General features: G+C 42.6%; 2 protein-coding genes across 3 annotated transcripts in view; both read left to right on the forward strand.

The window, feature by feature from the left end:
* The window catches only part of LOC108149744 (protein Shroom), a 46,302-nt gene extending 24,752 nt beyond the window's left edge, over positions 1–21,550 (forward strand). The window contains 4 exon segments of the mRNA XM_017277523.2: positions 19,098–19,393; positions 19,396–20,561; positions 20,627–20,884; positions 20,972–21,550. Of these exon segments, the coding sequence (XP_017133012.2) occupies positions 19,098–19,393; positions 19,396–20,561; positions 20,627–20,884; positions 20,972–21,235 (1,984 nt within the window). The 3' untranslated portion in view covers positions 21,236–21,550.
* Positions 21,551–21,920: 370 nt separating this feature from the next.
* Positions 21,921–25,294, forward strand: LOC108149818 (spermatogenesis-associated protein 20). Of its 2 annotated transcripts, none has more exons than XM_017277687.2 (5): positions 21,921–22,230; positions 22,305–22,523; positions 22,863–24,329; positions 24,398–24,603; positions 24,668–25,294. In XM_017277687.2, the coding sequence occupies exons 1-5, from the start codon at positions 22,061–22,063 to the stop codon at positions 25,129–25,131; spliced, it is 2,526 nt and encodes an 841-aa protein (XP_017133176.2). In that variant the 5' UTR covers positions 21,921–22,060; the 3' UTR covers positions 25,132–25,294. The 2 variants fall into 2 exon arrangements, with proteins under 2 accessions (XP_017133176.2, XP_017133177.2); XM_017277688.2 differs by having other exon boundaries at positions 22,140–22,230; positions 22,309–22,523.
* The last annotated feature ends 258 nt before the right edge of the window (positions 25,295–25,552 follow it).

Raw genomic sequence — 25,552 nt, forward strand, 5'->3', positions numbered from 1 at the left:
TCTCCATTGTCACACGTTCAATTGAATCTCTCCCACTGTGCACTGTCCATGTTCAATAATTTCTATGGACTGTCATGTTTTTTCCTCCGTTGTTCCTTTTTTATTGGGGGTGGAGGAGGAGGGGTTTTGTTTTGGTTTTCTTTGGTGGCTCAGTTGACACCGGGGCAGACCTTTGCGGCACGATTTGTTGCAGCAGCAGCATCCAGCACGAGACAAATATTGACACAATTTGTGGCGAAGTTTCCAGGCTGAGCCTGGCTGGCTGGATTCGGTTGGCAACTTGTAAATGGGCTTGTCAGAGAGGCTTCGTTGTCGTTTAAGCCTGGTCGGGGGTTCAAATGCCGTTCACCGCGAACGTGCCTAATTTGCATTTTGAAAGTTTGGCGTGCGGAAAATGGAGCAAAGGGCAGTCATCGCTTGCATTTTTCGAACCGAGACTCACCTGCAGCCACTTTTCGAGCGACTTCAATTAGAGCAGTCAGCGAGCGGACAGCAATCAAAAAACCGACAAACCGACAAGCCGAAAAATCTAAAAAAAAAAAAACCCTGAGAGGTGTGCCATGTGTTCTCTTGACAGCCCCTAATTATCGCCTCGCACAGCCGTTGGCTTAAGATTCGGCAAAGTGCAGGCATTTGCCGAATTAATTCCCTCTGTGGCCATTTGGCAACACTCCAGCTAGGTCTTGGCTGTATTATTTTCAAATTAACTGCCAGCATTGAGCTGCGGCCACAGACCACGCGTCGTATGCGCGCTATAAATCACTCATTCGCCGTGTTGCCGCGGCCAAGTGAGCCAGCAAAAGGAACAGGCGAAACATAATGGCAAACGCCAGGCCAGACAATTCAATTTATCCAGCCGCGAGTCGCGACTCGCGACTCTTTCGATGAAGTCGCCGTGATTAGAGGCTGCCTTTCTGGCCAGCTAGCTAGCTGGATAGCTGGATAGCTGGCTGGCTGGCTGGCACCGCATTTAACAAAGTGTTTGCCATAATTCCTGCCCGCTATCGCCAGCTAAATATCGACAGCACACAGAATGATCGATTGAACTTTGCTCCGATGACGATGCAACAGCAGCAGCGACAGATTGGCGATGAGAACAAGCTGGCATGGCCCAACAAAAGGCGATTGAATTTAATGGCTATGGGGGATTGGTACTGACAGCTGCAGTACGTATAACAATAAAGCTCGTTTTAATCCGAACAAAATCTTGATAAAGCAGAACAGGGATGTATTTATATATCTCTACCTTTTATGGTTCATACAAGGTTCCTTGGTCTCTTTAAGCTACTCAAATTGTTGCCTACTTTTGTGCGGTGGATAGTTACTTTTTAAGTTACAAACACTCTGCGCTTGAAACTATGCTTTAATTTCTTGTTAAGAGTAAAGTCAACATAATGATCAATTCCAATTCTCTTAACATGTTAATCAACAGAGTTTCAACAGAGTACTGTTACCTTTACGTTACGTTACGTTTTTTTGGATTACGTTCGTTGACGTTGCCGCAACTTCAAACGAGTTTAATCCGCCGTGGCGTTCGGACGTTCGCGCTAGTTGAGTCGACCAAACGAATCGAAACAAACAAAACAAAACGCGTGTGTGGAACATAAATCAATTGCATTTGCCTCCGAAATTCGGCAATTAAAAATGTAAAACTTTGGCGACACTTGGCTGCATGTGTATCAATTTCATTTTGCGGCCACAACTTCCTGATCGCCAATAACCCAAAATAAGGAAGTTCAGTGGCGGGTTCAAATGTTGGGCCAACAAACTGCATACCATTTGCACAAATAACTGGCAAATAACAAAAGGAAGCAAGATATCACGCAAAAGTTCGGTTTATTTTGTTGTCATTTGGGATTGTCTGCATCTCTATCTGTATTCGTACATCGTCTTGCATCTTCCCAACCAAATTGGATTTCACAATACTGGATACCGTCTACCACATGAAAATGGTGTTCGGCGGCAAGTTTCGAATCAGAAGGTAAACACACTTTCGCACAACTCAATTGCCAGCCAAGTCGGTTCGGTGTGGTTCGGCTGGTCAGTTATTATGATGATCTCAGCTGATAACGCCGGCTATTAACGACCGCCATTAGTCAGCGGTAGCAGGAAATTCTGTGAACTAAACCTCGCAATTAGCTGTTGGCACAGCGAAAAATGTGACATCTGTTCTAAAAAGACATTAGCACTTTTGGTTCAAATTTCAATTACTTGGAAATTCATATATACAACATAAATGTATAAAAAAATTTATTAAAAATAATATTCGAAATAACATTCTTTAAGATTGTAAAATTTTAAAACACATAGTTATGGCTTATAAAGAACATATATTCTCAAGATTGTCAAACTTTAATATATACAATTAAAACTAGTAGTTTAAACCAATTTAAGCAGACAACTCATTAGCTTACAAAGAACGTTTATCCTCATTTTTGTCCATGTACTGCAACTAAGCTCACCGCTTGAAAATGAAAACTTGACTTTTAATAAGAACGCGCGTCAGCCAATGGAGTATTTTTATTTTATTTTTTCCCAAGATAAGCTTTTCTGTAAGTCGTTTGTTAACTGCATTGCTGTCTGGCTTTTGATCTGAGCTTGCTGCTGGGATAGTTGATAGTTGATGGTTGTAGTTGTAGTTGTAGCTGTAGTTGTTGCCGCTGTACTAGTTTGTGGCGACGTTGTCGGCTAACTTCAGTGAAACCATATTTAGCATGCTCAATGCCTAACGTCTTCGCTAATGACAACAGTTGTTGCTGGCTGCACAGCGAAAAAAAACCCCTAACTGTAATAGCAGTGCATTTTATGGTTTTTAGCTATCCCTATACTAATTAAAATTATATAACTTTGACAATTAAAAAGAAGCAATTATAGAAATGGGTATATTTGTTTGTAATGATTTTAACATGCAAATCTTAAGAAGTTGTCCTATATTTTCTGCCAGTGTGCATCTCTGACTTCGTCTGAGGCTCTAACAACTTTAGCCCGAGCTGATACATTTTCACAGCTGTTGCCTCTCTTTCTTTATTTCTTTCTTTCTCCATTATGGCCATTCCCTTTGGCAGCCACGTAGGCGGCAGGTGCAAAACTGCGGCACGTTTCCCTCCCCTGCTCTGCATTTACCTTTACCATTTACCTGCTGCCATGGCAAATTGTCTGCAGACTCACCGCCTCGATGTTTAAAATGGTAAAATTTTATTTGAATTCCATTTGTATCGGTGTGGCCGAGACACGCGTCATTCGCCATAATTCATAACGAGATCTATTGACATTCGGATTCGGACCATATAAGTGATAGGTGGGTTACACTCTGTATGGAAAGGCGGCTATCACTGCACAGATCTTATCGATTTTTGTGCTGTATTTGATATTCGCCGGAATGAGAACAATGAGGACCTTTGTTTGGGTTGGCAAAAGCGGCTAGAACCGGTTTTGGCCAAGGAACAGTTGGTGGTTGATTGGTGGCTCAGTTGGTTCATTGGTCACCCCTAGGAGTGGTATCTTAGCAACTGTTAAGGCCAACAACCCTCGAGTGGTACATTAAAATGGGGACACCACTTTCACTTGAAAAAAAATAGTTCTAAAACCAAGAAAATTTGCCATGCATAAAGGAATACAAGATTTTTAGGTATTTAAGAAAAGATTTTCCTTTTCCTTTTATGTAAAAAATTTAGTTATGCAACATCCGTCTAAGAAGCAATTAAGTAAAAACTAACTCAAACGAATGGATTTGATGTGCCTTAATCTTGAACACTCTATAAAAACGCAAGAGAACTTGAAGTGCTGCAAATGCCTGCCAGCTTATATGCCCAAATTCGTTGAGGGTATAAACCATTAGCATAAAAAAAAGAAATAAAATAATATTCAGCTTTGCCGTGTTGGTTCGCTGTTATTTTTTTTTATTGAAGCTTCGCACGAATTTCGAAATAAACGACCGGCAAAAGAATTTGCTGTCTACGAGTAAAAATTTGTTAGCTCAGCGACGACAGCAGCGAATTTCTTTTGCTGCATAAACAAAACCGTAAACCGAAATAATCAATAAACATTTTTACAATATCAAAGCGGAGACAAGAATGCTCGATCGATCTTGTTCCCAAGAGATCCATGAAATTACTTCGACCTTCGGGCCAACTTAGATTTCTTCGATTTGTTTGTGGTGTATGGTGTATGGTGTGTGGTGTGTGCCATTTGCAGGGCTAAATGTTTATTGTTATTGCGACGGCCCATTCAACTAAGCTAACATCAAACAATAAATGTTTATTGTGGCCTGCGTCTGTTTTCATTGCCAATCGATTTGCCGTGGAAAACTTGTAATACCAATCAAACCAAGTTCTCCGCTCTGCTCTGAATTTCTGCCTTGATTTGTTTGATTTTTTTTTTTTATTTGTTTGTGGTTTCCATTACGAAAGCCCGGGATCTGTGATTTGTTCAATGCTAATTATAGGCGGCGACAAATGTCAAGAGTTTTCAATTAGCAGCGTCTTGATTGTTCTTTACACTCGGTTGATTAGATTTATGGGCTTTCGTCTTCTTCTCCGGCTCTATTATTTCATATTCAGGTCGCAGCACATTTTTTGGAAACGTTTCGCGACTATTTTTATGGCTAAACGATCGCCAACAGTTGAACAAACAAGATACCCACGAATTTATATACTGTATGGCGTATATAATATAAATTAACTTGCTTTCAATTGAAGCAACAACAAGAATGAGAATCAAGTACACGCGGCCATATTTCAGTCTTAATAAAAATGTATAAAAATGCCATTTCTTAATCAACGTTGACAAATCGACAATTTGAATAACATCTGCAAAACAAGACTTTAACGGAAGCACGTTTTAACGAGAGAAAAGTGGCGGAAGCCTGATAAAAAGATTCTGTTAATCAACAGGGTTCAAGAATCCCACAATCTACCGATCAATCAATCAGTCCAGTTCCCTGCGACTCTATTCTGTATTTATGATAATAAGATGGTCTCGTAAACCGAACAAATCGGTTAATGTGTTGGCTTCTCTAATGAGTTTGCCCTAACAACAATCGATTGCTCATTGTCGGGGCTCTGCGATTACGTATACGACGCGTACTGGGTACTAATGGTTGGGCTTCTGGGTCGCCCACGATATGCAAATGGTGCCACCATCGGCACGTGAAAAGCTCTTCATTATCGTCCAGCTCTGGAACTTGGGAACTTTGCAACTGAAAACTGGGAACTGGGAACCGGGATTCGAATTCAGTTTCGAAATTTCCCCCACAGGTGGGCTGGTCCCAACTCCAGGGAACTTGGCACTACAAAGAACCGCTCCACAATTTGCCAGGGGGGAAAAGCGTTAAACAAAAGCTACCTACGTAGAAAACACGATTGCAATTGTAATTTATTTTTTTGTTTTTTGTTCTACATATATAGTATATGTATACCCAACATTCTTACTTTCCCAACTTATCTGAAAGTGAACGGACGAACGATCGTTACTCATCAGTCGCAACAGAACATAAAACAGACAAAATGAAAAAAAAGACTGGCTTCAGCCAACCATCAAGTACGACCAGAACTCTGCATGAAAGCCCTGAATATACAGAGCATATTTATACAGATACCTATATTGTATATAGAACAAAAAGCCAAATGAAGCTAAATGAGTGCAGAGTGACAAAGGCAAATGGGTGAACTCCGTGGGTGACAAAAGCGACTTCGCAATGCTCTATCATAAAAGCGGAAGTGTCAAGTGAATTGGGTGGGAACAGAATGGGAGGTGGCCTTTGTAGAAAGTTGACTTCTCAATGCGATTGTGCTGAGTAATTATGAATTTGTCTTTCTTGATGTTCTGAAAAGATATTTCAGGAAATGGGTCTTAAAGTCTTCTAAAAGCAGATGTCATTGGGTGTTAATAAGTTGAGTTAATTTAAAGGTTCTTTGAGTGTAATTTAAAAGAGTAATAAAAGCATTTTATTAATCTTTTTGTTATTTAATATATTATATAAATACTGCCTTTGCAATCGTGTATTTAGTTTTTCAAATTAACAGCCTTAAGTAAACCTTACTAAACTCTTAAGCAAACAAACAACATTTTTAGAAAGGTTTTAGGCATAAGTCGTTCAAAATATATAACAAACTATAACTAAATCATTTTTATTTTGTAACCTTAAAACAGTAAAATAGTGCACTTGTTGTCATTTAAAATCTTTAATATATTGTAGGTAATACGTGAGGTTAAGAACTCAACCATATAATGAGGTGTTCTAAACATTTAGGTTTTGAATATTTGTGCACCTGTTGATCTAGGTCCAATGCGATGTGTTTTGAGACTGTTCCAAAGTGTGGCATGTGGGCAGGGTATAATTACGGCAACGGTTCCCATTCCAGGGGCAGATAAAGTTGCGGGTTCCCCCACAAGAATAACAGAAACAGAAACAGAAACAGAAAAAGGCAACAAGTTCAAGTCGAGCGGGCAGACAGAGTACCGCAAAAGTCAAACAAATGTGGCGGCAAGAGACAATGAGGGATATATAGTTTTGGTGTATATGGAATATATAGTGTATATAGGTGGGGGTACCACAGATGAGTTCCCCCAGCCAGCAGCTGATCGGGCATTGAGTTAAGAACATTTGGCATACATTTTTTCTTTTTTTTTTGAGAAGGGGGTACCCGGGTCAACGGATGTGCTTGCGGCTCCGGCATATTTATATCTCACCTCGGTACAAGGTCAGAGTCGTGGCCAAAATGATGGCAGCCAGAGCCAAAGCCGAAGCCGATGCCGATTCAATTAGCCACGAAATTAATGAGTAAGAAACAAAAAAAGCCAAGACTGCGGCTAAACGCTCCAGTAACCTCCGGCTGCGAGCGACTTCCTTCTGAATTCGTGGCCAAAAGAGCCACGCAAATCATTAAGAAACAACTGAAAATTTCACAAATTAACTTTATAACACGAAAATTTCTCGACGCCAGACGAACCAAAGATGGTAAATCAGAGATACTGGCACACACACATAAACATATACGTAGTATGAACAAAAAATTAATAATTATGAGCCGAAAACTGCCCAAAAGGTAAATAAGTCTCTGGCTTCCTGCTCAACTTCAGTGTTCGGCTACTGTTGAAACCCGATTGGATCTTCGACTCCTCTGCAGGGTTTTCTGCTTGGGCTTTTTACGGGCACTTCGATTTTCTGGTTTTTTGTCTTGTGCCGTCCACGAAAATTGCTTTGACACAAAAACAATGAAAAAACCTTTTTTATTTAGTGGGTCACGCGCGTCATGAGCAAATGAAAACCACTGGACAGTCAGCCAGTCAGCCATCCAGCCAACCTACCAACCCACCCAGATGATAAAAATCAAAACATGCGCAAAAACCAAAAAACCGAAAACCAAAAAAGCAATACCAAAAGCAAAGCAAAACAAAAAGAGCAGTCAGAAAGCCAAATTAAAATCAGAGCAGCACTTGGCCCGGGTTTCCCGGCTCAAAGCGCATGTTTAAATTGTTTGCCTAATTTGGTTTTTTTTTTGTTTTGTATTTTTGTGCTACTCTTTTTTTTTTTTTTGCTCGGCCGCAACTTGGCTAAAATGTATTGCAATTAACATTTTTTACATACAATATATATGTAGTTTTAAACGCAACAATTTCTCATCGGCCTGGGAAGGTTTTTTGGGCAATGAAATGCTCATGAAATATGCAATTTGAGGCATTTGTTGGGTTATTTGAAGTGGGCAATAAAAACAAGAAGTGGGAATGAGTTTGACAAGACCACGTTTTATTTTTGGGTGATTTTTATGGGAATTCTGTTTAATTGGGGCCTTTAATTATACCTGCTTTTGTGGGCTGTGGAGTTAAACTGGGTTACTCGTGCCTTGATAAAACTTAGCTTAACATTATAACTGAAGCCATTTAGTCCATACTTTTACTCTTAATGTCTAATAGTTATGTTTTTTTTACTGCATTGTCGGTCAAAAATGCTAGGTAAATATCAACCAATGCCCTAGTTTTTTTTTTTTATTTTAACAAAGATGGTAAATTTGCAAAATATAAATTGGCTTTTGCTTATATATCTTATCTCGATCTTATGTTTCGATTTATTGCGCTTTTGGACTTAACTACGTTTTATTGGATTCAAGCTGCTTAGTATTTTGACGTTAAGGTGTCTTTTGGATCACTGGTAAAAAAATTACTTAATTTAAATATTTTTCGCTTTGTTTGGCATACATAGCGGTTAAAAGTTATTTTAAAGATGATGATATTTCAAATTCAAAAGTAAGATATTTAGTTTTACCATTCAATTTTTTTTATTAGTGTTGCTTGTTTGCTTACTTTAATCAATAACTGATAACCAACTGGCAATAAATGATTCTCAAATAATAGCAAATTAGGGGAATTCCCTTAGTCTTTTTGTTGTTTAGACTGTGAAATTACAAAGTCAACAATACCTTTCCTTATATAAATACCTGATCGTGTGCTCTACCTTTGGAATATTGCGCCTTTGGTTTCGAGCCCTCAGAAGTTCCCTTCGCCCCCTTTTTTCTTACCGCGATTTCAGTGTTAAGTTGGCTATTGCCAAAGCTAATGACCAAGTCGATAACCGCAGCACAACGCAATCGGGCGTGTCGGCTTTGCGGCGATGAATGTCGCTGTCAATGAACTTCGTGGCTAAATTACGTGCCTGCAATTATTCTGGGGACCCAGGAAGAAGGGGGCCCAAAATGAAAAAAAATTCTGCATAAATTTCTGGTTGCGCAATGAGAACTCGCTCGATTGGTGTTTAAATTTGTTAAATTTGTGAAAGATTTTTACAGCCCATACGTGTAGATCGCATTTGCGACAGTTCTGCGGCGCAAAGAGCCGTTAAAATGGGCCCCAAAGCGAGCTGAGCTGAAATTCAATTAGCGACACCCACAGCCGCTCAGATTTTTCGGATCATAACGATGGGAGTCGCGAGTCTGAAAACTTAAAAAGCAATTTCGTTTTATGATAGAACTCAAATTGACACCGAAAATGTAATGGCCGATCGGATCGGATCGGATCGCTCCATTTGGGCTGTCTGGGAATCTAATGGGATGGGAAAGTTTTCTAATTTCATTGAAATGTGCGTAGCACTTGGGCCAGACATAAATATCAAATCAGTTCAAATAAATGAAGGCGAGAGGCGGAGAAATGCGTGTGCATTATGCATATTAAATGCTTTCACTTTCGTTTCTATCACATAAAAGTATTTCAGTTTTTTTTGGCAATGCCCTGCACGACGATGGCCGGTGTAAAAAAAAAAAAAGTGTATCTCGATCAGTCGAGCAGCAAATTGCGTGAAAGCCGAATCTCTGGGCCACAATTGAAATGCAAGACGCGGGATGCAGCTATTTCTATATTTATTTCTATGACTGGCTGTATCTGTGTATCTGTATATCTGGCCATGGTCAGCTGTTCGTTGACTGATTGTCAACCAGCCCGATAGCCCGATACATCGTCGTCTGCCTTGTGCCCAATCATTACTGCTAGTTGCATGTTTTATAACGCAGATGATCACATGAACAAGTAGTCATACTTGGCATTGTATTGGCTACAGACAGAAAATAAAGTGGGACATAATAGATATCATATTATTATCTGAATTACTAATAAGTTTAATAACACTAAATTCTTTGAGGTCTAATCAGCTTTGATTACTTGATATTTAATTTTACTGATAATGCAATTAAAGGTTATTTCAAGTGCTGATAGATATGCATTTAATTATTAAGGCAGATAAGATGGCTGAACTTGAAATATTTGAAATCCTTTCTATGAAACCCTTTATTTTAAACTGAAATATTGATATATGCATTTTCTGCGAGTGCGGGCCTAATAGCTCGTAAATCCGCCAAAGTCTAGACAAAGTCTGAGGCGCTGGCCAACTTCGTGATTGATTCCCACAAATGCAAATGCGCGGAGGCAAATGAAATGCAATCAGGGAGGGTTATATATACATATATTCCCTATTCTCCCTGCTGCCTCAGAAAATTGCCATAGCCATAAGCCAGCGTCATTATTATGCGTGCAAGTTGGGGATTTTGCTTTCGTACGTGGCCATTTTGCCGCCGCTTCAAGGCCAAGAGTCTGTCATTGCAGCAGATACCTCGAGCCCCCTGCAAAAGCGTTAACTAAGCTTTTGTGCTGTGTACTGTGTGCTGTATGATGTTCTCCTCGACCACATGACGAATTCAGCCAACAACAGAGACAACAAAGACCACAAATATGCATCGATCCGCTGATCCTGAGACTCTTGGCGGCCTTTTGCGGCCTTCGCATCACGTTCTTCAGGGAAAACCAAAACCAAAACCCAAGAAGCAGATGATGATGATCATCATTATCGATCATCATCATCGATGATGATGATGATGGGCTGAAAAGAAGGTAAACAATTTTCAATCAGCTCGGCGAACTTGCAAGCAGCTACCAACTGCCAAATCCCTCGGCTCCCCGACAAACCAATTTGCAATTTAAGCAAATGAAATGCAAACCCAAGCGTACAAATTTCAATTCTTCGTTCACACACCGCATCATCATAAATAAGAAATAAGGAAAAGCAAACGCCCCATCTGCATTCCTCGGATATATAGTATATGTATCTGTTAGATCATATACACATTTTGGGTCAGCCGCACTGCATAAATCAGAGCAGCCGCACTAAATAAGAGCCAATATGTCAGGCCGGCATCTAATTTGTTGGCTAATCAGTTGCAGCTCCCGTCTCCTTTTCACTGGGAAATCTGTGTAAATGGAACGGCGCCGATGTCAACTTCGCCACATGTTCCCTGGCATCCAACCCCGCCTCCTAAATAGCAACTCATCCCATCTCATCTCATCGCATCCCATTGCGTCGCTGTCATCGTTGCCAAATAAATTGTTTAGCTGAATTATGCCATTTATTTTTAGTCACCATCGCTCTCATTTTCCCAGTTCTCAATGCAATGTGTTGTTCTACAACAGGTTCTCTATGAGGACTTGTCCTACTGATTCATGGTTAATGACAAAAAAGAGCTTACCTTATCGTTTTGATAGCAAAGTATGCCCTATCGTTAATGGTTCTCTGATAAATCAAACTGGAGAGCAGAAAATTCATCAAAACAAAATGTTTTATTAGACAAATTTGATATCTCCAGTTATATAAAGCTTACCATACCATAAATTAACCAAATACCTTTTTATCAAATAGGTGTACCCTAATAAGGGTGTGATTAATGATTTTGTGTTTTCTTAATTTAAACAAGATTAAATTATCTATACAGATGTCTAAAAATATGATACATATTTAATTTAACAGATGGTCTATTAATCTGGTTATATAAGGTGATGAACTAATAGATCAAGTCTATAATGCTAACTATTTTTAAGCTCTCCATCCTTATAAGTAATGATATCATATTTTTAATCTCTTAATATAGTATATATTCGTGTTTATATTATTCGTGTAATTTTATTCACCCGTATAAGAACAAAATACTTATCATTATTTATTTATTTAGTAATCTCTATTAATTTTTCAAAGGGTATTGAATATTCCCTTTGGCCTCACGACTTTAGCATTTATTGACTTTACGTTTATTTTCAATTCGATGATGGCACATATCACTTTATGACATTGTCTCTCCCTGTCGCTCCTCGATTTTCATTCTCGCTCTCTCCCTCTCTCTCTCTCTGTCACGCCGAATGTAAATTTTCGCATTTTGCCAGCACCCTCAGTTTTGTTTTGTTCAATGAATCGCGTTGTCGCGGCTTTATTTTCGGCCGTTTATTTGATTTATTTTGCGGGGCAATTTGTTCGTGCCCCAAACGATTCGGTGCGATTCGATACAAAGTGAAGTGCCGCGTGCTCAATTGTTTTGATCTTGCCCATCGACTGGGTTCCTGAACTCGAGCCGGACAATGGCTCAGTGGTTTCAATGGCTCAACTTTCGGTAAAAATGGCAAATGCCATCGCATCGCATCCCATCGTCTAGACAAAAACCTATTATGCAGAAAATCAGCGAAATGGGAAAAGCTCTGACGTCATGCGGTGGAAAACAGGCGGCGGAATGCGTGAAGAGATTACGGATTCGTATTCGTTCGTTTCCTCGGCCATACTATATATGACTTTTAATTGCAGCGCCAACTTGGGCAATGCAATCCCCATAACAACCTTGAAAACGCAATCCATGCCGCCATGCCGTCAAATCTTGATCTCGTTTTTCGTTATTTTCGTTTTAGTTTTGTTTTTTGCCATATAATTGCGTTTTTCATTTGCTCTTGGCATTCACAGTTGTTGGCCAGACTGAAGTTGTACAGAGAAACAAAATGTATTGCTTTACATTTGAGCTGAAATTAAGGATAGAAAAGCAGGCCTATACTTATCAAATAACAACCAATATTAGTTGGAAGATACATAAGAATTCCCAAAAAAATTACTAGATAAAGAATAAATACATTTATTTTACTTACCAGTCTTAAATGAACTAAATTTTCTTTCTGTGTGCGATATGTTGTTGCACGCGATCGACGCCAAATGAATGCCAAATGTGTTTGGGTCTTCATTTTTGAGTTTTCAGTTTTGTTTTTCCCCTTAACCAATTTTGGGGCCCGGCCCAAAAAGCGAAATTCAAGCGACGGGGGATGCTTCCTGTCCTGCGGCATCCCAAAAAAATAAAGTCTGCATTGCTGCAATGTTGCAACAAGTGGCCCGGCAGTTTTTTTCGATTATTATTATTATTATTATGCCAAAGTTCGTTGAACATTTCACAGAAGGGGGGGCGAATGTCAATTTCACGCTTTACTCTTGCCAAAAGAGTCAGCGAAGAATTATGTTTATGACGATAGCGAGTCGAAAACGCCCATCAAAGCCGCACGAGACCATCAACATCACCATCACTATGGCGATCATCATCATCAGGCAGCATTATCATTAGGGGGAAGACCATAGCGATGAGGTTGTGGATCTTTTATCAATAAACCGTTAATTATCAAAAGCACCTAACTGCAGCGGTACGGTACAAACAATACGCGGATGTATTTCTGTAGAGTTTCTGTATTTTATTTTATATGATTTTATTTTATTTTACTTGGCTTTGCTTTGTCTTATCCCCGACGCGAAAAGCTAGGAGTGCCACTCATCCAGCGACCGGCTCACAAATCCAACAGTCCATGGGGCAACGTTCGAGATCGCCACGTCCAAGGTTTTGTAAACAACCCGGCCACTGGCAACTGAAAACTGAAAACTGGCAACTGGCAACTTGGAGATCGCGTGGGCGTGGGCTGGGGTTTTGTGGGCTTGGAACTTGGAATGGAAATTGAATCGGGCCTGTGAATTGGGTGTTCCGCTCCACAAATCCTCAACTTTGGCCAGCCAATTGCGACGTAAATTGCCGCCCCGAAAAACAGCCAAGAATAACAAAAGAACACTTTTGGCAAAAACTGAAGATCTCTCCAAAAGCAAATCCAAAGACAAAGGGCCGTGCCCAAGAACTCTCGGATGAGTTGGCAAGGTTTGGCTGTCTTAAAGGGGCGACCTTGTAACAATACGGTTAAATTACTCAGCTGTCATTGTTTTTCTGCACTCGTTCATCGGGCCAAGTTCTAAAAACTTAACCTTGTGACGTCAGGCTTCTAAACCCTCTTTTGTTTTCTTAATTATTTTGCGTTTTTTTTTTGGCTTGACAGGCGCGTGACATGCCAAAAACCCGATCAAAGTGCAGGGGCAGGTTCTTATAAGCAGCTATCTATAATATATTGCCATCAGAAATCGATCAATCGATTTCGAAACGGTTCGGTTCAGCGGCAGCAGCGTGAGAATATCTGAACTTTTCGCTCCGACTTCTCACACAGTTCACAGAGAATTTGCATAAATAATCGCTGATTGATGCAAATTCACTATGCTTTAATTACGCGGAGTTTGGTTCGATTTCATTGGATTAACCTTGATTTCTGTTCCCTTTGTTCTGCCTTACGACAACAGATGATCATTGTTTATTCTCGCCAATCTGCAATCATTATTGCTTGTGAATATATATGTATTTGTGGTTGGGTATGCTAAAGGTCACATTCGCATTCGAGGCAATTAAATGGTCCGAAACATAAACGCAAGACCATTCATCAATCTCTCACTTTCGTTCCAAAAAATAAGAAAAAAACAAAAAAAACGTACTTGAAAGTACGAGTTTGAGTATGTTTGTCTGTGGCACGTTTCGTGTATCTATATTTTATTCCTGGTGATCTCACTGGCGAATTCCCTATGAAATTGCAGTTCTGCATGGGTGATATCATTTCATATGATCATGGCTATTTGTTTGGGAATTGCCCTATGAAAATGCATGCAATAAACAGCTAATGAATGTTCATGACAAGGCCCTACTAACTTTTAACTAACTTTTATGGTGTAGGAAGTTCTCCGGCTTTTTTTTGTTAAACATTTTCAGAATTCCTTCTCACTCTCTCTCTCGTTTTTTTTTTGTTTGTAGTTTGTTGAGAAATTTCTGTTATTAAGAAATTAAAAGCCGCTTCGCATGCTTTTCTTTTCTTTTCTTTTCTTTTCTTTTCTTTACTTTATTTTACTTTTCTTTACTTTTCTTTTTATTTCATTTCTTCGCCGCCGGATCTTGGCTAACAAGTAAATGTGTGTTGGCCTCTTCGCTCTTTTGTCCATTATCTTTCGCTCTCTTTCGGCTGAAATTAGTTGGCCAAAAACAATGAGAAATCCGTATTCAGGGCAGTTCCTTCAATGGCCGCAACACTTTGGCATTCGACGACAAGCCGAACAGCGGCTTTTGTGTAATATCTGAAACAAAAACACACAGAAAAAGCGCAAATGGCTCAAAGTCTTTCCCCTATATCCCCCGCTATATCCCCCTATATATATATACATGCTGATCCGGCCATGGCGGACGTGTTGCGCATGCGCCCGAGGGCAATACAAGTTGGTCGCTATTGCTGTGTGTACAATTTATATGCCAAGTGGGCTGAGAGTGAAAATGTCATTGGCAGATGTGTCGCGGATATTAGCAGTGGATCCCCCTCTGACCCCTTTGTTACACTAAAAAAAATCTCACGGAAATTGGGTGCAAAAAACTCCTATTATGAATAAAAACTTATTTTTTAAAAATAGATTTTAATAGATTTAGGGCATTTTATGTTTGAAGTTATATTTTCTTTCTTATTTAAGCAATGATCTTTTCTTATTTTTCTTTTTTTCTTTCTTAATTTTAATAATATTAATATTAGACAATTTGAACATTGAACACTTTTCTCCCCGTGCACCATTGAATCTCGCACTTCCTCTGCAATCCCCTATCAACATCCAGCAGACAAAAGGCCCGCACTTGGCTGAATAATTTGTTTATGCAAACGCAACTTTGCGAATATCAAAAGTAACTATTTAAAGTGCGGCAGGTGGGGCTGGAATTATTTACAAGCTTGTTGCTGTCCCAGTCCAGTGCGCACACATGTTTCCCGTGCTGGTTGCAACTAGTGTTGCTTGTGTTGCTGCTGCTGCTGTAGCAGTTGTTGCTGCTGTTTCTGCTATGTTCTGCCCCCTGGTTGCAGGCATCTTTTTAGCTGTAATTATGATGAGCTGCGGCCGTTTAGCTCACAAGTTAATTACCCCGTTTCATCGGATTCAATGGGACAGGCCGACCACTTTCGACACTTTCAACGTTGGGCTGGGCCAAGAGCATGGAACATCTGTTGCTGCTGTTGCTGCTGTTGCTGCTGTTTCTGCCTTTTCTACGGCCACTGCTGCATTTCCCAAGCTGTCTATTTTTGGTGCTCGAGGGCCGCGAGCGAAAAGCGCCATTAAATCGATTTTACATTAAAAATATTGCACAAGCCATCATTGTTGGCGTTGCTGCCAGAATTAATGGATCATAATTATGGTACAGTAGCAAGCAGCAGCAGCGGCAACAGTAGCTGCGGCATTAGAAAAGAAAACAAGAAACCAAGCGGCGAGGCAGACAATTGGAGTTCGATCACGAGGCAGATGTACAGATGTACAGATGAACAGATGAACAGGCAGAAATTGCTCGAGAGGAAAAGTTTTCGAATCGGATTCAGATTCAGGTTGCGCGTGGAAATCTCAAGCGGCAATTGTGGGACTCTCCGCCAGAAGGTTAGAAGTAAGTCTTTTTTCCACAGACCCCAGATAAAGATGCCCACTTAGCTAACATTTCAGTGATGGAGAACTTTTCTTTTCTTTTTTACTATTGCCCGTTTGCCGATGTGGTTGAAGATGATGATGTTGCCGCATTGTTTTGCTTGGAGTTTTCCAAGAGAAATTTATGGCATAGTTTGATGTCTCTGTTTCTGTCTCTGTCGCTGCCTGAATACCTCAGTAAAAAGCCGCTCATGAGCGATTTGTTCTGGCCACAGTGCTGACCTCTGGCGATTTTCCCCTCAAAGAAAAAGCTAACTGCATTGCCATCTGGCTTGGTTTACCTTTCTTATTGTATTTTGTATGTTGTATGTTGTGCGTTGTATGTTGACTTGACGTCATTTTGCGGCAAGTGAAAATGTGGTGGCGATGCGGTGCTTGTGCCGACAAACCCGTTTTCAGGTTTCAGTTTCGGTTGGGCTTGTGAGATGTTTATGTTTTCAACAACAAGCACTGCAACAACATCAGCAGCAGCAGCAGCAGCAGCGGCAGCAGCAACATTTGTTCGCCTTTTTTTTCGGCTCAATGTTAAGACGAGATGTTAAAAACGTGATTTCCATGCGTCGCCAGCGTTGTCGTTGCCGTTGTCGTTGTCGGCATATTTAAATAAAATACTTTTACTATCAACGAAAACTAGTCGGCCACAAGCGGCGGCAAACAGCTCGTTATATTGCTGATCAAAAATTATAGTGCAACATCTAGTTGCTGCTGCAGTTGCTGCTGTAATTGGTGCTGCAGTTGCATACGCAATGCGCAACGCGCAACGCAAAAGGCCAGTGACCAAGACCTGGATCGGCAACACCACCCAAAAGCCAGTGAACCCACCAATTATACCATACCAGGCGGGTGGCGGTGGCATATAGCATTTAATACCCGATTTCCAGCCCTATACAGATATTATATATATATAGTGAAGAAAACGGTTTATTGTCGACATTGCCGCCGGTTATGCAAGGCCAAGCAATTTATCAATTTTTTCATAATTTGCATCACATAACCAAATGGAACGCCCCGCTCGGCTTAATAATGCCAAATAGAGGGAAAGATAGGCAAATATACAAATATACAAATAAAATATGCGTTAATTGTATGGAAATGTATTTAGCCCAGTGTCCGAACATTTCTTTTGACCCTTTCTTTCGGCTCTACACGTTCATAGTCTATAGGTTTATACGTTTTTGTCATTGTCTTTTTGGCCCCGCCGCCTGTATTATTGGGAATTATACAATATTAGCGGGCAAAAAAGAGTTATTTTCGATCTGTGATGTGAATCATAATAAAGCTGTTACATTTGCCGTCCGTTGAGGGTGTGTATCTATAATAATAAGCTTATGTCAGGTAAATCTGGTACTCGAAAGAGGAATTCTTGGGGGATTACAAGGGTCTGCTTTTCCAAGGCCCTATCTATGTTGTTGGCATAAGATTACAAGATGGTAACCCCGAGATATGAGCAATTATCTTTGTTTTTCCTCACCCTTCGCAAGTGTTCTGTGTGTTCTGGGCTTACGTTGGACCTGCTTTCAATTAACTCTTGTGATGTCATCGTCGCGATATGCAAATCTATGCTAATGCAACCGTTTCTTGCCTTTGTCTTAGCCAAATTGGCAGCTGGAAAAAAAGAGACTTACTCAACAAGCGAACGGAAGTGATTAAGAAAGGCGAAATGGCAGCATCAAGTCGTCTCTCTCTCTCGGCGAAGAAAGTGAAGAGGAAGAGGGGATCTAGACAAAAGGCTGGCTTATGCAAATGCTAACTGGCCGCTGATACATCCAAAATCCAACATTCAACATCCAACAGCTGTTTTGTCTAGCTGTGTGATGTAAGCCAGGCCAAAACGTATTCCCCGCTTCTTCTGCTCTTTCACTCTGCTCTTAATTTATGCAAATGCGACAACATTTCTTCGACGGCTTTCTTCAGATGCAAAACACCATATATACCATATATACCATGTATGGTATGTAATGCAGAAACAATAAAGATTTTGGCAACCTGGGGGTGGCCAAGCCGAACGATATGCGCTAAAGTCTCAACAAAAGCGTTTATAATAAAAGGCGAGATGAGATGTACACAAAAACATAACAAATTAGTTTAGCACTTTTGAAAGTTGTCAAGGGGAAGCGGACGTAGTCGTCATACGCCTTGCACACTAAAATGAGGCCCCCGACTCTGACTTTTGCTTTTTCTGAAACTGTGAAACATAAAACTCTTTATAATTGCACTGTAAACATTTCACTTTCGTTTTTATTCCGCCTTTTTGTGCCCTGTGTCTTGGAAATCAGCTTAACACACGACGAAATGTCGTCGCCGCGCGTCGTGCACAGAATAATTTCATCGGTCGTCGCTTTCGCCATCATATTACAATAATTTACAATATGTGGGTGCTCGGAGATAAAGATAAAGATTGCATCGTGTTTGGATGGTGACTGCGCCCGTCGAGGACTCAATTAGCATCTGTCCAGATTATGGTCGCAAATTTGCATTAATGAGACGTCCGATTCGGGGAACACTTTATGCCAAATCGTGGCGGCTACTGCCGATGACCCCACGGTTGACCCCCGAATGGCTGACATTTAGGCGACAGCAAAATGCTGCTAACCAGCCTTAAAATTGCCAACCAGTAGAGAAACGCCCACAACCCGATGATAGCGGTTATGAGAACATTTAAAGAAAAATTAACATTTGATAAAAATATATAAAATATAGAAATAAGATGAGTCTAGTTAATTTTATATTTACATATATATTTAATTTGGACATGTTTGCCAAGCATCTTTTTCTGTTTGTCTTCTTTGTTTAAGATTTCTTAAATTTGTATATTTTTTTTTTTACTTTAAATTTAAATTAGTCTAATATTAATACATCAAACAGTAAATTTAATGTTACACTCTCTTAATTTAAATTGCTAATTTAAAATATAGTTGACTTATTAACTAATAAAACTCTTTTAATTTATCCTTTTCAGATCGAATTCCAAGGCTTCGTATTTGCCGCGCCAGAGTCTGGAGAAGCTGAATAACACAGATCCAGACCATGGCATCTACAAGCTCACCCTGACCTCCAATGAGGACCTGGTGGCCCACACGAAGCCCAGCTACGGGGTGCCCGGAAAACTGCCCAACAATCTGCCGGATGTCCTGCCGCTGGGCGTGAAGTTGCAACAGCAGCCAAAGTTGCAGCCAGGATCACCCAATGGTGATGCGAATGTGACCCTGCGCTATGGCTCCAACAACAACCTGGCTGGGAACTCGCCCACGGGTGCCACGCCCCCTACTACGCCGGCGGGCAGCGGTACTCCACGCCGGTGATGTCAGCTCAGGGTTACGGAAAGAGTCCGAAATCCGCGTCGCCGCAGCAATACACGAGATCTCAGTCGTACGATGTGAAGCACACGACCGTAGTGAGCATGCCGCCGATGTCCCAGTCCCACGTGGATCTCAAGCAGGCCGTCCACGACCTGGAGACGACGCTGGAGGAGGTGCTGCCCCCCAGCACGCCCACACCGCCACGCCTCTCGCCGGCCTCCTCGCACTCGGACTGCAGTCTGAGCACCAGCTCCCTGGAGTGCACCATACTCAATAGTAATCCTATAGCGACACCGATTCCTAAGCCCGAGGCGCACATCTTCCGCGCCGAGGTGATCAGCACCACCCTGAACACAAACACAAACACAAACTCAAACACAAACACAAACACGAACCCTATGACACCGCCCAAGCCAACAATGAATCGGCAGGAATCGCTGAGGGAAAACATCGAGAAGATCACCCAACTGCAGTCGCAGCTGATGTCGGCGCATCTCTGCGACACGGGGCTATTGGGTGGCTACACCAGTCCCCTGATAACCAGTCCCACTGCCAGTGGGTTCGTCAACGAAACGCTGATGAGCCCGCCACCGCCGCCCAGTCCGCCGCCGCCGCTGGAAGAGGAGGAGCACCTAAGCGACGAGGAGCCCGAGATCAAGGAACTGCAGCTGATGCAACGCAGCGAACTGGTTTTGATGGTGAACCAAGCCACCAAGCCCAGCACCACGGACATGGCCTGCCAGACGGACGAGCTGGAGGACAGGGATACGGACCTCGAGGCGGCACGCGAGGAGCACCCCACCAGGACCACGCTGCAGCCCCGCCAGCGCCAGCCCATCGAACTGGACTACGAGCAGATGAGCCGGGAGCTGGTGAAGCTGCTGCCGCCCGGCGACAAGCTCGCCGACATCCTGACACCAAAGAGTTGCAAGCCGACCTCGCAGTATGTGAGCAATCTGTACAATCCGGATGTGCCACTGCGGCTGGCCAAGCGGGATGTGGGCACCTCCACGCTGATGCGGATGAGGGCCACCTCGTCGACGGCGGAGTTGCGGCTGGTCAGTGTGGAGCTGCAGTTGGGGGAGCCTAGCGAAGACCCAACGAATTTAATCAAACAGAAGCTGGTGCGTATTTTACTGGGATTAAATAATTGAAAATGTAATCTAACCCATGTGTTTTTCTTGTCCAGGATGAGCTCATCAAGCATTTGAACCAAAAAATTGGCTCCCTGAAGCGCGAGCAGCAGACCATTGGCGAGGAGTGCTCGGCCAATGACAAACTGGGCCAGGAGCTCTTCGCCAAGCTGGCGGAGAAGGTGCGGCCCAGCGAGGCGTCCAAGTTCCGCACCTACGTCGACGACGTGGGTCACATCACCAGTCTGCTCCTCTCGCTTTCCGAGCGCCTGGCCCAAACGGAGTGCAGCCTGGAAACGCGCCAGCAGGAAAAGGTCGGTTCACATACATACCATCAAAAAAAGAATGCATTTTACATATTTGTATATATATATATATATTTTTTGTTTTCCTATCTTTAGGGTGCGCTGGAATCGAAGCGGGATCGGCTGTACGAGCAGCTGGAGGAGGCGCAGCGGCTGAAGGCGGACATCGATCGACGTGGCACCAGCATCGCCGGATTGCTGGGCAAGAACCTCAGCGCCGACATGTGCGCCGACTACGACTACTTCATCAACATGAAGGCCAAGCTGATCGCCGATGCACGCGACCTGGCCGAAAGGATCAAGGGCAGCGAGGAGCAGCTGGGCTCCCTCAGCGATGCGCTAGTCCAAAGCGATTGTTAATGGCCAATGGCAATGGCAATGGCCGGATTCTATTTGATTTGATTCTCCTAGCTGTCAACTTAAAGTTGAGAGCCGATCGCGAGAGTCCACAGGATCCGCCTGTCCAGCCCGCAATGTGTATTAGTTTAAAACAATGTGCTTAATTACCACATACCCACACTATAATGTATAAATATTGTATGTTCATTTGTGATTTTCAACTAGCTAGTAGGTTAATTATTCTATATATCGGCCGCCTAGGTGTAAGCATTTTCTACATAATTATCAAAGCAAAGATAAACTGTATGCATTAATAAAACCATGAAAATTTGAAAATCTGTAATTTTTGAATGGACTGCAGTCATGGCATGGGCAGCCTGAAAGTAGGCAACAAAAGTAATATTTTTTTTAGTTTTCCAAATTTGAGTAAGTTTTAAGTTTAAGATTAAATATCATTCAACTTTCCTGTTTTTAGTTAATCTCATTTTTAGTTATTCTGAATGGAAGGGATACAACGTTAAAACGTATCAATATTTATTTTGTTTTTCAAACCGTTCTTTTTTCTTTTCTGCATCTGTATAGGAACTTTTTATTAACTGCCCATTTAATAATTTAAATCCGTAACAGTAAATAGCTTTCAAATAATCGATGGCTATCGATGTTGCCCAGTTTCAACTAACGATAGTATCGGATAAACATCGCTTTCTGTGCCACCTCTACAGTCGATATGCTAAACAAAAATTAAAAACATTGGTCAATTCACACGTTGCAGTTTTTTTGGCATTGGTCGAGGTCGAGTGAAATCACCGCGCAAGTCCCAAGAATCCCGCTCCCGATACGTTTGCTATGTTCAGGGTCAGACCGCTCTTCCCCCGGATACGAAGCACTCTGCACACGACCTTGAAACTCCAGCCAGATACATCCACATCCGAAGCGGTATCAGTCGGAATCGGACGGGAACTGAACCTGAACCTGCGACTCCCACACTTCGGTTGTCGTAGTCGCACGCTGAGCAAGTGAGTAGCAACTGCGTTTGGGGCAAAAGCAAAGCAGAAACCACCTGTTTTAATGTTACAAATTGGCGGAACAGCCAGAATTTCAGGGGAATGGCCAGCGGAGGAGAGTCACCCAAGGAGGCATCCGCAGAGGCGGCCAAGGACTCTACGGAGGCATCGACATCCCAGGTGATAGTCAAGGCGGCATTGGCAACCGGAGGGGCATCCCAGGAGGAGCCTCCAAAGCAGGGCAATCGCCTGCTCTCCTCCAAGTCGCCGTATCTCCTGCAGCATGCCTACAATCCAGTGGACTGGTGAGTAGCAACAAGCGTGGGTGCACCTGAAATCGAAGTGCGTGGGTGTCAGCTGAATCGAAAGTCACGTGTGATAAGAGATAAGAGGCGGTATAACTCACCCACTCCAAACTAGTTAACTAAACTCAACTTGTAATATGTCTCTGTTTAAGATATTTTATTTGTAAATTGTTTACTGCGCATTCAATGCATGTTATATAAATGGTTGTGTTTTGGCCACTTTACATCTTGAAAAAGACGTTATTTAAATCAGCTATAATTTAAACACATTAAAAAATAAGAGGGATCAATTGCAATCAAATGCTGTTGATATTAACAAAAAAAACTGATTAACTGCAGGTATCCCTGGGGCGATGAGGCCTTCGAGAGGGCTCGCAGCGAGAACAAGCTCATCTTCCTTTCGGTGGGCTACTCCACCTGCCACTGGTGCCATGTGATGGAGCACGAGTCCTTCGAGAGCCCCGAAACAGCGGCCATTATGAACGAGCACTTTGTGAACATCAAGGTGGACCGGGAGGAGCGTCCGGACATCGACAAGGTCTACATGCAGTTCCTGCTCATGTCCAAGGGCAGTGGTGGCTGGCCGATGAGCGTGTGGCTAACCCCAGACTTGGCTCCCTTGGTGGCGGGAACGTACTTTCCGCCCAAGTCCCAATACGGCATGCCCTCATTCCAAACTGTGCTCAAGTCCATTGCTAAGAAGTGGTCAGCCGATAAGGAATCTCTGCTGAAGGCAGGAACCGTTTTGCTCAGCGCCTTACAGAGGAACCAGGATGCGGCGGCCGTTGCAGATGCAGCCTTTGGACCAGGAAGTTCTGGAGAGAAGCTACGCGAAGCCATCAACATCCATAAGCAGCGATTCGATCAGCGTCATGGGGGCTTTGGTTCGGAGCCCAAGTTCCCGGAGGTACCGCGTCTCAACTTTCTCTTTCACGCGTATTCCGTCAGCAAGGATGCGGATGTGCTGGACATGGCGATTCAAACGCTGGATCACATTGGAAAGGGCGGCATAAATGACCACATTTTTGGAGGCTTTGCTCGATACGCGACCACCCATGATTGGCACAACGTCCACTTTGAGAAGATGCTCTACGATCAAGGTCAACTAATGGCAGCCTTTGCCAATGCCTACAAGATGACCAGGAACGAAGCCTTTCTGGGCTATGCAGACAAGATCTACAAGTATTTAATGAAGGACCTAAGACACCCTTCGGGGAGCTTCTTTGCCGGCGAAGATGCGGATTCGTTGCCCACCCACGAAGACAAAGTGAAGGTGGAGGGAGCCTTCTACGCCTGGACCTGGGACGAGATTGAAGCTGCATTCAAGGCTCAACCGGAGCGGTTTGACGACATTACGCCCGCGAAGGCTTTTGAGATCTACGCCTTTCACTACGGACTAAAGCCAACGGGAAATGTACCGTCCTACAGTGATCCACATGGCCACCTCACTGGCAAGAACATTCTTATTGTGCGAGGATCAGCAGAGGAGACCTGCTCCAATTTCAGCTTGCCTGCGGAGCACTTTGAGACCCTGCTGGCCACAGCCAACGATATTCTGCATGCTCTGCGGGATAAGCGACCGCGTCCGCACCTGGACACCAAGATCATATGCGCCTGGAATGGCCTGGTGCTGTCGGGTCTCTGCAAACTGGGCAGCTGCTACTCCGCCAACCGCGATCAGTACATGCAGACGGCCAAGGAACTTTTGCAATTTCTGCGCAAAGAGATGTTTAAACCGGAAGAGAATCTTCTCATTCGCTCCTGCTATGGCGTGGCTTTGGGAGATGAAACCCTGGAGAAGAATGAGTGAGTTTTCAGTGAATCTTTAATGAAAGATGATTCAGGTTATTACTTTTAATATTTCCACATTATAGATCCCAAATCGATGGCTTCCTGGATGACTATGCGTTCCTCATCAAGGGTTTGCTGGACTACTACAAGGCCACGTTGGACATCGATGCCTTGCATTGGGCCAGGACACTGCAGGACACCCAGAACAAGCTCTTCTGGGACGAGCGCAATGGAGCCTACTTCTTCTCGCAGGAGGATGCACCCAATGTTATTGTGCGGCTAAAGGAGGGTAAATATTTTTTAATTTATTGATTTTATGATCCACAAACTGACTTTGTGAAACCCCTTTGTAGACCACGATGGTGCCGAGCCTTGTGGTAACAGTGTATCCGCCCGCAATCTCATCCTGCTGGCGCACTATTACGAAGAGAATGCCTACCAAGAGAAGGCCGAAAAGTTGCTTAACTTCTTTGCCGACGTCTCGCCCTTCGGACACGCTCTGCCAGAAATGATGTCGGCTCTGCTGATGCACGAGAACGGACTGGATCTGGTGGCAGTGGTGGGGCCGGATTCCCCGAGCACCCAGCGTTTCGTGGAGATTTGCCGCAAGTTCTACATCCCAAGCATGATCATAGTGCATGTGGATCCCGCGAATCCGGATGACACCTCCAACCATCGCCTGCAAACAAAGTTTAAGATGGTCAATGGCAAGACCACGGTTTACATTTGCCACGAGCGAGCATGTCGCATGCCGGTTACCTGTCCAACGCAGTTGGAGAATAACCTAATGGAGTTCTTCTTCTCGAAGCGTGACTAAATCCTGGGAGTTTCGCGAATTATATTTTTAGATCATCTAGATGTTATTGAATGTTGTTTATTTTATTTTGGCTTCAAAAGCGAAAATCAGTTCTCGGAACTGCCTAGTTGTAAGTAGGCGTTAATAAAGACTCCAATAGACTTGCGACAGAGTCATATAACTATAGCTTCAAGTCTGAGAGACTTTCCCCGCCTGCATTGCTCCCTAGGTGTCTACAGTTGGTTGAAGTTGCTTTGTACATTTAAAGCAACATACAACTAAAATAATCTATGTCTATACAAAAATGTTAATAAACAGAAAGGGGGAAACCCCTTAAAAAAGGCTGGTATTTTGATCAATTGCAGAAGTGTAAGCCCACTTTAAAATTCCATATTATCATGAAATATTACCAGTGGAATCGTGACATCATTAAGTGTAAGTA

The sequence above is a fragment of the Drosophila elegans genome, unplaced genomic scaffold (genome assembly GCF_018152505.1).
Source record: "Drosophila elegans isolate 14027-0461.03 unplaced genomic scaffold, ASM1815250v1 contig_183, whole genome shotgun sequence".
NCBI lineage: Eukaryota > Metazoa > Arthropoda > Insecta > Diptera > Drosophilidae > Drosophila > Drosophila elegans.

What these genes read in the sequence shown, in the direction of transcription:
- LOC108149818 (XM_017277687.2), top strand. Translation starts at nt 22,061, where the DNA reads ATGTTCAGGGTCAGACCGCTCTTCCCCCGGATACGAAGCACTCTGCAC. An exon ending in GCCTACAATCCAGTGGACTG is followed by an intron (nt 22,524 to 22,862) that starts GTGAGTAGCAAC and finishes GATTAACTGCAG; the next exon opens with GTATCCCTGGGGCGATGAGG. An exon ending in TATTGTGCGGCTAAAGGAGG is followed by an intron (nt 24,604 to 24,667) that starts GTAAATATTTTT and finishes ACCCCTTTGTAG; the next exon opens with ACCACGATGGTGCCGAGCCT.